The sequence below is a fragment of the Falco biarmicus genome, chromosome 12 (genome assembly GCF_023638135.1).
Source record: "Falco biarmicus isolate bFalBia1 chromosome 12, bFalBia1.pri, whole genome shotgun sequence".
Taxonomy (NCBI): domain Eukaryota; kingdom Metazoa; phylum Chordata; class Aves; order Falconiformes; family Falconidae; genus Falco; species Falco biarmicus.
This window is the reverse complement of record NC_079299.1, coordinates 19,762,965-19,777,094: the sequence shown is the minus strand read 5'-3', so window position 1 is coordinate 19,777,094 and position 14,130 is coordinate 19,762,965. Positions and strand designations below refer to the sequence as shown.

Genomic DNA, 14,130 nt, shown 5'->3' with positions numbered 1-14,130 from the left:
TAATCCCATAAGAGAAAGTTATGACAGAAAGGGATGAAATCACACTTCTCACATTACAGGATTATGACAGATATGCTGTTGGAGCTCACTTTGTTCAATATTTATATTTGATACACATTTTGAAATAGCTTTCCGGCATTCATGCACATAGCCTCCTAGTTGTCAACTTTTTCAAGAGAGCACTACTTATGAGTCATCAGAAGTAGTAGGACCAATAATAAAATAACATACATGTATTGAACTGCATATATTATTGTTCACATTGTGTATATTTCTTCCTTGTCCTTAGTACTGAGTCCTATAGAAATCAAAATTGAATTAAAAAAAAATATTAAAAAAAAATATTGAGGGTTTTTTGGGATTTTATCTGTCATGTTTTTCCACTGGTATTTGACAGTATTATTTATGTTCTTGTAAATGCATAAAGTGTCAGCCTTGACCTTATAGCTGATACTGGTCCAAAAACATTCTGACACCAACTGTATGTCACACATGTACAAGAAAATTAAAAACATATTTACTGAAGAACTAGTCACAAATGGATAACTTCATTCTGTGAATTCATATGGGGCTGTTCTTTGAATAGGCTTATTAAAAGTGAGCTTTTTAGACCAAAGGAATAAAAGGCTGACTATTGGTGCAGATGGTTTGCCATCTTCCATTAGTTTTATTGGCTATACTATTGTTATCTGCAGATTAATAGTGAAAAAAGAAAATACTTATTTTATTGAAAAAGTATAGGTTCAAATAGGATAAAAATCCATCATAGGCTAAAAACCTGGCTGTAAAAGCCACTCAAAGGTCTTCTATCCATTATAAAAATAATTCATTTTTTAGTATCCAACTTCTGCTGGGAGAATCATAAACTATTTCTCTGTAGAGATTCTGTAAATTGTATTAATTTTTATTCCATATTTATATAATGCCATATATACTGTTAGGGTTAGCTTTATATTTTTCTATATAATAGCCTTTACGTACTGGTTTTCTTTTGTGTCTGATAACTTAATCACTTGTTCCATCATTTTGATTTATATATTTTATGTGTTTATAATCATTTCAGGTACTTGCAGAAGTCACAAAAAGTGCTGAAGCTGCAGCTACAGTAAAAAATGAAGTCCAAGGCGTGAAAGATAAAGCACAAAAAATTGTAGATGAAATCGATTCAGAAAAAATGAAAGCAGAGAGTAAACTGGAGGCAGCTAAACCAGCATTAGAAATAGCAGAAGCTGCACTGAATGTGAGTAAAATTCCCAACATTTTATTTAGTATAATACTACCTGAGTCACCTGTGAAAGAAAGGCTAGAGCCACCAACATGCGGCTGTCACTTGGGTTTGACTGCTGTCACCAGCTCTTCACAGTTATTGGTCATGTCTCTGATGAATATTTCTGGACCTCACATTTTTTCCTTAAACAGATACAGAGTATTTGAAAGTATTTGTTCTGCTTCCACCCTAATACTTGATCATTATGAAGAATTTCCAAAAGTTACAGATGCATTTAGAATATGTTATTCTGAATACAGGAGAGTACTTCTGTGCTAAGAAAAAAATGGTTTTTCTTCATACTTAACCACTAGTCTTTCTTTTAAGACCAATGAAAGGCTGCCTCTTCCTTCACCAAAAACCCCTTACTTTGCAGGGAAACAGGAAACAAAGGGGATTTGTGGTGATCAGTATTAGGTTAAGAAATTTGGAGGCATTGCTGTACTACAAGATTTCATTATTCTGCTCTGGACAATTAAAAAGTAAAGAATTATATATTAAATTTTTAAAGCCTTCTGTTCCAGTTACCAGAATTTGTGGCAAAAAATATTGAGTGGGAAAAGCCAGAAAAGGAGCATTTTTTGCTCTTACACTGACATTTAGATAATGAGATAAATGAAACTTCAAAAAATGGCCACAAAATTCACTTGCAAAATGTGTGGACTCATTCTGTGTTTTCTATAATGTGTCTGTAATTATTCCTTCTAGACAGGTAGTAGCATGCATGCATTTTGTAGACAGAAATTAATATGTTAGTTTTGAAGTTTGCAATCATTTATTTGTGTTGGTTATTGAACTAAGCAAAGTGTCAGTGATGCTGCTAAACATGAAGTAAAAAACCTGTATCTCATATCTATAACAACTTAAACCCCATCAAAACCAATAAAATCCACCTCAGAATAAATGACGCTTAACCCTTAAAAATCCCAAATACTACTACTTTACCAAGGAAACTGCTTTTAACTAAGTCCTATGCAATTTTACAACATACTTTTCTTCAGACACTTCGACTGACAAGTTAAGTTAATGCTGCTGTTCCATGTATTTAAATTTTATTTTGAGTGATGTCTTTAGCACTGGGAAAATATTCTTGTATAATATGTATTAATTAAAATTAATAAAGTTTCATGAATCTATGAAATTTATTAAAGTCCAGTTACTCAGTTTTTTGTATGTGTGTAGTACAAATTTGCCTCAGAGAAGGGTATGGCAAACAAACATTAAAATCAAGATTTTGAATGGGAAAGTAGACTAATGGTATTGATGCAGGATTCTGTTACATTTCTTGCCAAATAGACCATCAAACCAGTGGATATCGCTACTGTTAGAAAACTTGCAAAACCTCCTCACCTGATTATGAGGGTCATGGACTGTTGTCTGCTACTATTCCAAAAGCATGTGGACCCAGTTACCATGGATCCAGAAAAGCCTTGCAGCAAGCCATCATGGGGAGAATCATTGAAAGTAAGTAGAGTTTTCAAACATTGTTTCTTAAACATCAGAAATAACTTGCATATCAAAGAATTTATAATGCCCTTTGCTTAAAACAGGACAGAATTTTCTAAAAAGGCAAATACATGGTTTTAAGATAAGCATAGTATATAAACAGAGTTTATTTGGTAGCAAAGTAGTAGGTGATTTGCTTAGAGACTTTTGCCGTAGGAGCTTTAGATTTTCCTTGTCCTGTTCCTGGCGTATGACTTGATGGTAAAGAAATAAGTCATACTAAACATGTTAACCATACATGAGATAAGGGCATCCTGGAAATAAAACCTCTTTTTCCTTGGTAACTTGTATGTTACACTTAAACAGTCTTTTCTGATTCTTTAAGGCTCCTTGATTGTCTGAGAGATTATTTGACTGACTAAGAGATAGTCACTTTTCCTATTCTGCATTTCAATATTCTGTGGTCAGACAGTCATCTCTTCCTTCTGGACTTTGATCTTCTCTTAGGAAACCCTTTGTTTCCATGCCTTCTCCTGCCATTCTTTAAATCCTGGTCTACCTCTATTAGTGTGATAATTTGCCAATATTATTGCCTCATTTTTTTCGTCATGCAAATAAAGAAAAAATATGTATTTGGGGTATGAATAGAGCTCTTGCTTTTTCTTTAGCCTTTTCCTGGAACTAAGAAATCATCAAAACTTTAAATTTTCCACTAATATAATGAAATGGGATAAGCAGTTATTCCATGAGTTGCCTTTAACTTGTAAAACATTTGTTAGAAAAAAGTTAAAACCAATGATTTCCCTTTCTGGAAGAATTTAGATCACATTTCAGAAATGCATAAGCAGGGGGTTTTTTTGTATTCTTTAGATATGTATCTCTGAGGCTTTATCTTTGTTCAAGTTTTTTATGAAATGCTGCTTCTTAAATGCTTTTTAAATGGCAACACAGGAATATGGAAAGTACATCACTAACTTTCAAGCCTTGTTACTGGAGTGTAACTGCTTAAAACTGAAATAATTGAAGGCATGTGGGAGGTGTTACAACTGAATAGCACACTTATAATATTAACTATATGAACGACTTCTTTTTACAGAAGAATTTTAGGAACTTTTTTTCAACATCTCACCTACGAACAAGCTTTTGAATGTAAAATGTGTAAATAGCTTATAAATATCCTGTGTTGGTTTTTGCAGCTTATGAGTGGCCCATTCTTGCAAAGTCTACAGCAGTTTCCTAAGGATACAATCAATGAAGAGACAGTAGAATTACTTCAGCCTTACTTTAATATGGAAGACTATACACTGGAGCATGGTAAAAAGGTGTGCGGTAATGTGGCAGGACTCCTCTCTTGGACACAAGCCATGGTAGCATTTTATGGTATTCACAGAGAAGTCTTACCTCTTAAGGTAATACATAATTTCTTGCCTTGTGTTTCCTTTCCATGCAATTTAATTTAATTTCCTTTAATATTAGTAGGATGTAAAAAATATTTTTAGATAATTTTATTTAGATATAATTGCCTGTGACTTAAGGATGCCAAAAGCAGAAAAACCACATCTCCTACTCTTAATTCTAGACGTAACACAGAACAAAAAGTTAGCCTAGATTAAATTTATGTGCTCTCGTTTACTGTGTACAGCGAACGGTGTTTTCAGTCTTTGTTTTTATTATGTTATAATTATTTTATATTGTTTTCAAAAATTTGCACGAGGGTCTTCATTTCTCTTCTAGAGTCCTGCAAACACAGCTTTGCAGCTATTTCATCTGCTTTGTTTTCAGACAATAACTTAGAGGGAGTGCAGGACTGAGATCTTGTGTAAATATTGGCATTCTGGAGAGATTCAGAGCTCGCATTGGTAAAGGATTCATGTTGTGATAGCAGCAACCAAACTGAGGAAAACATTTTTAAGAGTAATTTTTACTTTAGTGTGGGTGTTCTTTTTGATGTTTGTGAACAGTTGAATAAAGAATTTTATCAGAGGTAAAGACCTTCTAAAAACTCTAAGGCAGTAATTGTTACTTTTTGGATTCTAAAACAAGTATTTAATCCCTACATGTAGCACAGCTTAAAAAAAAAAAAAGTAGTAAAAGAGGAAAAGATCTGAATAGTGACTCCAATTCTTTTCCACATTTTTTGTTCACTGGTAGAAGTGTTATTTACAAAAGCAACTGTAATGCAGGTGGATGATTCAAAAAAATTATTTAATGAATTTCCCATGTTTAGCATAAATATCAGTTTAGGAGCAATGATTCACTGGTTTTGGACCCTGATTTTCTAGTGAGTAAAAGCTATATTAGTGATACAGAACCAATTTCTTGTTGTTGTGATTGTTGATTGCTACAGAATATACAAATAAAAAAGGAATAATAAAGAATACAATCAAGCAAGAAGATTGAGTGATTGTTCCTCTAAGCTAATTAATATGTACAGATCAGAAACCTTACTTCCCTAATCAGCTTCTTCAAATGTAAATTTTTTTAAAAGAAATAAAGTTGCCAATATATAATAGGAATCTTAAGTACTACATTGTTACTTAACAAAGAAACCCATAACTGAAGTATATATATAACATAGTTTTCAGTTTAAATATTTTTAATATAAATATTAATATAAAAGATTTTTTTATATTATTGTCTCATGATTAAAAGCTAAACAGGCTTAAAACAATTCATCAAAGTATATTCAAATCTTGTATGATTATTGTTTTAATATTTCTTCTCTTTGCAGGCTAACTTGGCAAAACAGGAAGGCTACTTGAAAACAGCTAATGCAGAATTAGCAAAGGCTCAGGAGGCACTCGATGAAAAGCAAGCTGAGCTGGATAAAGTGCGAGCAAATTTTGATGCAGCAATGAAGGAGAAAATGGTGAGATAAAAGTATTTTAGTATTATGAAAAATGTTTGCATATAATGCTGTTATGTAATCAGGAATTGATACAAACACACATTTAGGGCCTTCTGCCTTGAATGACGTGGATAAGGTTCAGATATAAAAATAACAGATTTAAATCTGTGTTCTCCTGTATTTCCTTCTTTCTGTAAATAAAAACGTAGTAGACGATAGTTTATATATGCACTTAGAGTTCTCAAGAATGAGTTATAAATAAATAAAATAATCATAAGAGAATGAAAAAAATATATAAAATAACTCTAGATTTTTGCCTTTAATATAAAATTATGTAGAACATTTTTATTCCATTTTAGGACTTACAGAATGATGCAGAAACATGCAAAAGAAAGATGCAAGCAGCCTCTGCACTTATATATGGACTGAGTGGAGAGAAAGTTAGGTGGACTCAGCAAAGTAAAGAATTTAAATCTCAGATTAACAGGTATCAAATTCATCAGAGGAAAAAAATGTGTAAAAACTGAAGACCTAGTAAGCAATTTAGTAGATTTAATAGCTGTACGTAATTTTCCTCCTGGAAATCTTGATATAGTTACACAATTAAGTGAAATATCCTGAATTTTTTATTTTTCATAAGTGAATACCTGAGTGTTGAGTGCTTGTATTTCAGTTCAGAACAGTACCTCTGATTTTGGAACTTATTTCCAAAGGGATTATTTTTAGTACACTAATATGCCTGTATTACAGTTGCCTCTCCTGTCCCCCTAACACTGCAGCTTTTTCCAATGTTACTGGGGAAGCGAAACCTTCAGATAAGCGGGAGGTAGAGATGATCTAAGGGTGGAACTGAGAAGGAAGAAGGAAAGATTCTTAGCCTAATACTGAATAGGAAAAGAAGCATCCATTTTGATTTTAATTATGACATATTTGAATAAAAGGAGGAGGCTTGGAGACCAGACTCTTGTCCTGTAGTCCGTGTGTCAAAACACATTGGACTGTAGGCCTTATTCTGAGAAACTTGGGAGTCCCCAGTGTGTTGCTGTCTAAATGACAAAATGTTGAGCAGCCTAGGAGCAGAGGTCCTAGCTGTCTAGAAAACAGGTAATGTGTCAAAATGGTTGCTAAAGGTAAAAACCCTGAAAGTTTGGGCTTAGCTTCTGTGGAATACATCTGTTCCCATAAATTTCCTATGGGGAAACTGGGCATTTCTGGTAAAGTCTGCCCATTCCAAGAAAATTAAGTTGGTTTTTCTGATAAATATTGTATTGCAGGCATATTTTTAAGAAATAAACCAATTTCCTGCTTCATTATTGAAAGAAGGAATAGTTTTCGTCAGGGCCTTATTAACTTGTAGGGATGAAGATAATATTTTCATACAGTACTACTCAAGTTTTGCCACAAAAATATTTTGAAAACACAAAGAAACTATTTGTTGTTCTCAAAGAGCAACAGTTCTCTCCTTAAATTTTCTTCAGAACAGAAATGTTATGTTTCAAAAACTGGTTGTCTACATCAATAGAAACTGAAGTTGTACATCACCTTTTAATTATTATTTTGTTCCTTTTCTAGACTTGTGGGAGATGTTCTGCTCTGCACAGGTTTTCTTTCATACTGTGGACCTTTTAATCAAAACTTCAGGAAGCTTTTGCTTAAAGATTTATGGGAAGCACAGATGAGAGCCCACAAAATTCCCTTTTCTGAAAATTTGAACCTGATTTCTATGTTGGTAGATCCACCAACAGTAAGTTTTTGGTGCTTGCTAGGTTTCATTTTAATTTTAATTAATATATTCTGTGACTGTTAGCCAATTTACTGTTATGCTTGCTTAGAACAGAACTATAATCCCCAATATTTCTGTGCAGTGTAGTTCAGTGGTTTACAAATGTTCTTGGCAATTACCACTAAAAATTTGAGTACTGAGTCATTTTAGACAGATAAACAGGTGACATACTGGCAATTATATAATAGTACAATAATATAGTGCACTTTCAAGTACCTTATTTTGAAAACCCATCACCACAGCTATAGATCACATCTACTAAAGCTGTGAGTTTGGTTGTTAGCTTTTTCTGTCAGTATTATCTGGATCTAGTTTCAAAATTTTTATATTAAAGAGGACATTTAAAATAGAATTCATAAAGTCTTTTCACTGTGAATATATGAAAAATCAAACAGGAGACAATGCCAGAATCTTCAAGCTTCCTGAAGTCAATATTAAGCCCCCAAAATGCTCTCAGCCTGGGTTTCTCATACTTGATCCCAACATTTAATTTGGATGTCAAGCTGCCTTTCGACTTTCTTACATTTTTAAAATCTATTTTTTGTCATACTATATAAATGTTAAAAACATCCATAAAAATAAAAACAAATGGAAAATTTTTTCCATCTACATTAATAATTTTTCAGCAAGTTCAAGTATGCATCCCATTTAGCTTGATGTCCCCATTATTTCTTAGGAAAATCATAACTGAAGGATAGTTCCAGTGAGGTTTTATTCCAAACTACTTTTTTTTTTTAATTATTATTTATTCTATTCTTCAGATTAGTGAGTGGCATCTTCAAGGACTGCCTGGAGATTATCTCTCAATTCAGAATGGTATCATTGTCACTAAGGCAACTAGATATCCACTTCTGGTAGACCCACAAACTCAAGGGAAATCATGGATTAAAAAGAAAGAACAGGATAATGAATTACAGGTGAAGAGTGTTAAAGGAATAATGTGCTGTATTATATTCCTTCAAACATTGCTTTAGGGTGTGTTTGCATTTGAGTCAGTGTAACTCTCATACATACATATCTGAGATAACTTCAGATTGTATGGAGACTGATGATGGTGTAGATGCATCAGCAGGGAACTTGACAAGAGCTGTAAATCCCATTCAGGAACTTGGAAAAGATTATATATAAGTATACACTGGTATGAAATCTAGCAAGAACTATGAAAGAGAAAGAAGTAGCCTTCTGTTCAAAATTGGTGTGTTCCCTATACAGAGTGCAAAGTGGTGAAAAGTGTAGTAAAAGAGCATAATATGAAATTATTAAGTGGGAGTAAATCTGGGAACTATTAGTAACATTACAGGCAAAGGCAGAATAACTTACAGCTTTGAAAACATAGGCAAAGTACTTGAAGTGGTGCAGTCCAGAATTTAGAACCCGAGATGAAACTCATACATGAAGTTATGGCTACAAAAGTAAATTGAGGAGAGCCAGTTTAAACCAAACCCAAGACAAATTTGTCTATCCTATATATTACTGCAATTTGAATAGCTCTTAAGCCAATAGGGTTAAATGTCTGCTCATGAAGTATGATACAAAGATGTTCATGTGTCACCTGCACACAAATGAATTTTTCACAAATTGAAGTAGCATGGGAAAAGGAATCTGCATTTAAAATCGTTAACCTGAATGTTTCAAAATCTCATATGTCCTCCTGAATCTCAATATTTGGGGGTTTAGGATCTCTAGATTTTGAAGATTTTAAGTGTTGGAATAAAGTGAACATGAAGTTCATGCTTATTGTTTTATCATTAACAAAGCAAACTACCAGAACCACAGAAAAACTGCGGTTGGAAGGGACCTCTGAAGGTCATCTAGTTCATCCTCCCTGCTCACAGCAGGATCTACCAAAGGAGGTTGCTTTGTGTTCAGTTGGGTTTTGAATACTTTGAGGATGGAGACTTCACCACATCTCTGGGCAACCTGGTTTTGTGTTCAGTCACCCTCACAATAAAGATTTAGTTGGGTTTTTTCTTATGTTTAAGTGGAATTACCTATATTTCAATTTGTGCCCGTTGCACCTTCTCCTGTTACTCTGTGCCACTAAGAGGGGACTGTCTGCCTGTTTTCATTCTCACGCACCAGCTATTTATATACATCAGTAAATACCCTTGTGAGCTTTCTTGAGGCTAAATAATCTCAGCTTTCTCAGCATTCCTTATATGTCAAGTGCTCTGATACCTTAATAATCTTAGTGATCCTTTGCTGGACTCTCTTCAGGGTCTTTTATACCAGGTAGCCCAGAACTAGACAGAGGATTCCAGATATGTGTCTCCAGTACTGAGCAGAGGGGAAAGATCACCTTCCTCAACCTGTCAGTAATTTTTTTTCCTAATGCAGTCCAGAGTGCTGTTGGCCTTGGCTGCAAAGGCAGATTGCTTGCTTGTGCATGACCTGTTGTCCACCAGGACACTGATGTCTTTTTCTGCAAAGCTGTTTTCCACTAGAATGCCCCTATTATATATCTGCAGAGAAAATCTTGAAAATAATATGAGAACTTTCTGAAAGAAAATCTAGGAAGAAATACAAAATTAGTGGTTTATTTTGTATCCAGGTTTTTTAATGATTTCATATATTGAATCCCATTAATGATATTTCCAGCATCTGAGTTCATAATATTGTAACAGCAATTCATTTGTTAGAATGAATTCAGGTTTCCAGAAAGAATTTCTCAACACTTCAAAGCTAAAACTAAAAAAATCTAGTCCTCAGGACATAGAATAAAAAAATGTTAGGTGTCTCTGATTTCAAAAATATATGTAACATCTTCAATTCCCAATAAGCTGTACCAGTTTAATTTGTTACATTATTACTCTCATAATGAAGTTTTGTGTATTCTATTACAGCCAATCTTTAAATTCACCTTTTGATGGTACCTTTCACTGTACACACAAGAAGTATTTCTGCATAAATTGCGGCATGGTCAACATTTATTACTTTGTTTAAAATTCAACTAACTAAAACAACGGAAGACGTTTTCATAGTTAGGTCTGTGGTTTTCATATAAGGCTTTGAAGAAATGTTTTTGTCCTTACATAAATCTATAATTTACATTTTTAGGTAACGACTTTGAATGACAAGTATTTCCGCACACACTTAGAAGATAGTCTTTCACTGGGGCGATCACTCATGATTGAAGATATAGGTGAAGAGCTGGATCCAGTCCTTGATAATATATTAGAAAAGAATTTCATGAAATCTGGAACTTCTTTTAAGGTTAGTAATAAAACAAAAGATGTGGAATAAATAATTAACTTTATGATGAATGATATTTTGCCCTTTTATTCCAAACCTCTCCTGAATCAGGTAAACTTTGTATTCAGTAGGGTAGTGTGGAGAATCAAACTGAACTAATAAAATATTGGAGGCAGAGCCTCTGATAAGTAGTAAGTTCATGAGTCTAAAATTGCACTTTAACTACTGAAGATTCCAAACTTGAACCAGTTATGTATGTCGTATTGAAAGCTTACAATACTTTCTATGGATTTTTCGAACAATTTCATTTTATACCCTTTAACAGAATTCATAGAATTGGAAAGATCTCTCTCTTCCGACTGTGGATCACTGATTGTAGAAACTGCAAAATCTTTAATTTGGAGTAAAGCTGTTTACTGACAAAGAAAGCCAAAAAGCTTGAAGTTTTATTAATAATATTAAGTATATTCCTAACCTTGAAAAATCATGAATCTTTCTGACCTTCATTAAATAAAGAAATCACTCCCAAATTTTAAAAACAATCCCCCTTCAAACATCCTGAAATAAAATGACTGCACATGCACATGTCTATTTCCATATGTATTTTTCTCGAAGAATCTTAACTAACTGGCTGGTTTATGAGAAAGATGGTAGACCAGATTGTTGATGATAATGAAAATAAAGTGTTTACTATTTTTGTGGAGTAGTTTTACTTTGAATGTCACAGCAAACAATATGCTTAAGGAAGTGGTTTTGTCCTACTCCTTCTTGAGCTAGGTATTTGAAGTAGCCTTGGAGGCTCATACACAGTGATCAGATTTCCTTGAGCACATGCAGTTTTCAAGTTAGACTGCTGATTTGGAATATCTTAGCTTCTGTAAAAAATTCTGTGGAAAACTCTGAATAAATTTATAGTTCTTTTAGAAAGATTCTTTAAGATCTGCTTAGTCTTAAATAATACAGAATTAATTCCAATAATATATGTTCCATTGTTGGATCAAATAATTTCTTTTTTCCCCTGAGCACAATCAATGATTTCTCCAAAGGTCATTAGTTTCTACCTTTCTACCGCTTTCATCTGGGGTGTTATTAGTAGCACAAAACCTAAACCAAATGGTTCTGAACCATTAATTAGAACTCACAGTAGAACTAATCTCTATATTTACCTGGAGTGAGAATGCTTCTTCTATAATGTACCCTAACTTCTACCTTTGGTCATCGTTTTTTATTTTCATGACAAACTTGAATTGTGAAATAAACTTCTTCTCTTTGGCATTTCAAATAATGTAATTTTTTTTCCTGGTCAATATGATTGAGTCGAATGAAGCTCATTTTCCCCTGCTTAATTCTATTCTAACTTACTCCACAGGTGAAAGTTGGTGATAAGGAAGTAGATGTTATGAGTTCATTTAGACTGTACATTACTACAAAGCTACCCAATCCTGCTTTCACACCTGAAATTAATGCAAAAACATCAATTATTGATTTTACTGTTACAATGAAAGGACTTGAGAATCAGTTACTGAGAAGAGTAATCCTTACTGAAAAACAGGTAACCTAAGAGTACACACAAACCACTGATGTTTATTTTTTTATTATTTAACTGGTTTTAGTACATAGGGAAAAAGAAATGTTTAAATGGAAGAAAGACATCAGCCATTTTCTAAGAAATTATTCAGATTCAGTATAGAAATTTCCAAATAACAAAAATGCACCTAGAGGATCTTCTACATATGACTGTCAGTGTGACACAACTAAACACAAGCATTTGGCATTGATATTTCATAAGAAAAAACACTGCTTAAAAATAGAAAGGGTGTTATAAAAACATATTTTAGATACCCAAAAAAGTAAAATGCACATTTCATGATGGCATCCAACTCTTCACCTATATCTTCAATCACATTTCATGATTTTAAAAAATCAGCAGCTGAATTTTAAGTATGACTTGTAGTTACGGTCCATAAAGTGTTATGCCATTTTCTTGGTTTTTTAACAATAGGAACTAGAGGCAGAACGAATTAAACTCACGGAAGATGTAACTTTTAATAAGAGGAAGATGAAAGAACTGGAAGACAATCTTCTGTACAAACTAAGTGCAACCAGAGGTTCTGTATCAAAGGATTAAGCAAATAGGCAGATTAAGCTGATTCACTTTAAAAGCTCTCCATACAGAAATTGATTTATCCATCCAGGGTACAATAAGAGAACATCCAGTGGTAGAAATTTGAAGTACGGTGATTTACTGGGGTATGAGGAATTTGGTACTACAGTATGCCACTATATACAACCCTAGTCACTAAGTATTTTTAACACCTGAACAAGTTTTGTGAATCAAATCAATTTCTTGAGAGCTTTCTGCCCCTCAGATAAGGTATCTGATCACAGGCAAATCCTTGACCCATTGAAAATGCAAAGTAAAACGGGCTAGCTTAAATGATGTTGAAAGCCTTCTGCGGTATATTAGGAGACTGCACATGATCAATTACCATTTCTTTGGTGGAAAAAGAAGGTAGTAACTTCCAGAAAATTGATCAGTAAATACTTGAGATGCATGAATACTGTTGTGTGACCATTGCCTTTAGGACCCCAAGTCTTTTTGACTTGGAATGTACCAACCATCAGACTTTAAATAATTGAAGCACTGCACATTAATATGTATGTGATGTTAATGAAAAAGTTGACTGCTCTAGTACATGCCACAAAGGTGTTGGTATAGATACATTCATATTGACATAGGTTGAATGCATTTGTTTAGCATGTTGAATTTAAAAATAACTTCTACTATTACATATCCTGTTCAGTCTTCATTTTAAAAGCTTTCTGCAATTTAGTAAATAATTTCCATTTGTTGTAAATAATGCCTGTAATTTGGCCTTTCAATTTTTACATATATGAAGTGAAAAGTTTCTTACAAAAATGTCCTAAAAAATCCGATATTTGACTTTTTAGGTTCACTAGTAGATGATGAATCCCTGGTTGGTGTTCTGCAAACAACTAAGCAAACAGCTACCGAGGTAGCTGAAAAGTTGTCTGTGGCAGCAGAAACTGAATTGAAGATTAACACAGCTCAGGAGGAATATCGACCCGTTGCTACACGTGGAAGCATTCTTTATTTTCTTATTACATCAATGAGCATGGTCAATAATATGTATCAAAATTCACTGGCTCAGTTCTTGAAGTTATTTGATCAATCCATGGCCAAGTAGGAAGACAGAGATTTTTCTACTATTCAGATATTTGTCTTTACAATGTGTTGCTGTTAACATGCTTTTTTTCTGCTTTGTTTTCATGGTTCAGGTCTAAGAAGTCTCCTTTACCTCAGGAAAGAATCTCAAATATTATTGAGTATCTTACCTTTGAAATTTACTCATATTCTGTTAGAGGCTTGCATGAAAACCACAAATTACTCTTTACCCTCCTCCTGGCATTAAAAATTGATCTTGAGAGAGGACATGTAAACACCAGTGAGTTCCATGCACTCATTAGGGGTAAGTTTAAGAAATTGTGTTATATGTAGAATTAATTTCAACTTTTAAAACTTCTATACAATTTCGAAGTTTGATTTTTTTGGCTGCATGGTTTCTACCAATA

The 14,130-nt window shown here is 33.4% G+C and overlaps 1 protein-coding gene across 1 annotated transcript in view; it reads left to right on the top strand.

Moving 5' to 3' along the window:
• The window catches only part of DNAH8 (dynein axonemal heavy chain 8), a 141,792-nt gene that overhangs the window by 97,971 nt on the left and 29,691 nt on the right, over nt 1–14,130 (top strand). Inside the window, 12 exon segments of the mRNA XM_056357561.1 lie at nt 1,064–1,240; nt 2,564–2,731; nt 3,910–4,122; nt 5,445–5,582; nt 5,921–6,048; nt 7,134–7,305; nt 8,106–8,261; nt 10,402–10,557; nt 11,906–12,088; nt 12,539–12,644; nt 13,489–13,741; nt 13,837–14,027. Of these exon segments, the coding sequence (XP_056213536.1) occupies nt 1,064–1,240; nt 2,564–2,731; nt 3,910–4,122; nt 5,445–5,582; nt 5,921–6,048; nt 7,134–7,305; nt 8,106–8,261; nt 10,402–10,557; nt 11,906–12,088; nt 12,539–12,644; nt 13,489–13,741; nt 13,837–14,027 (2,041 nt within the window).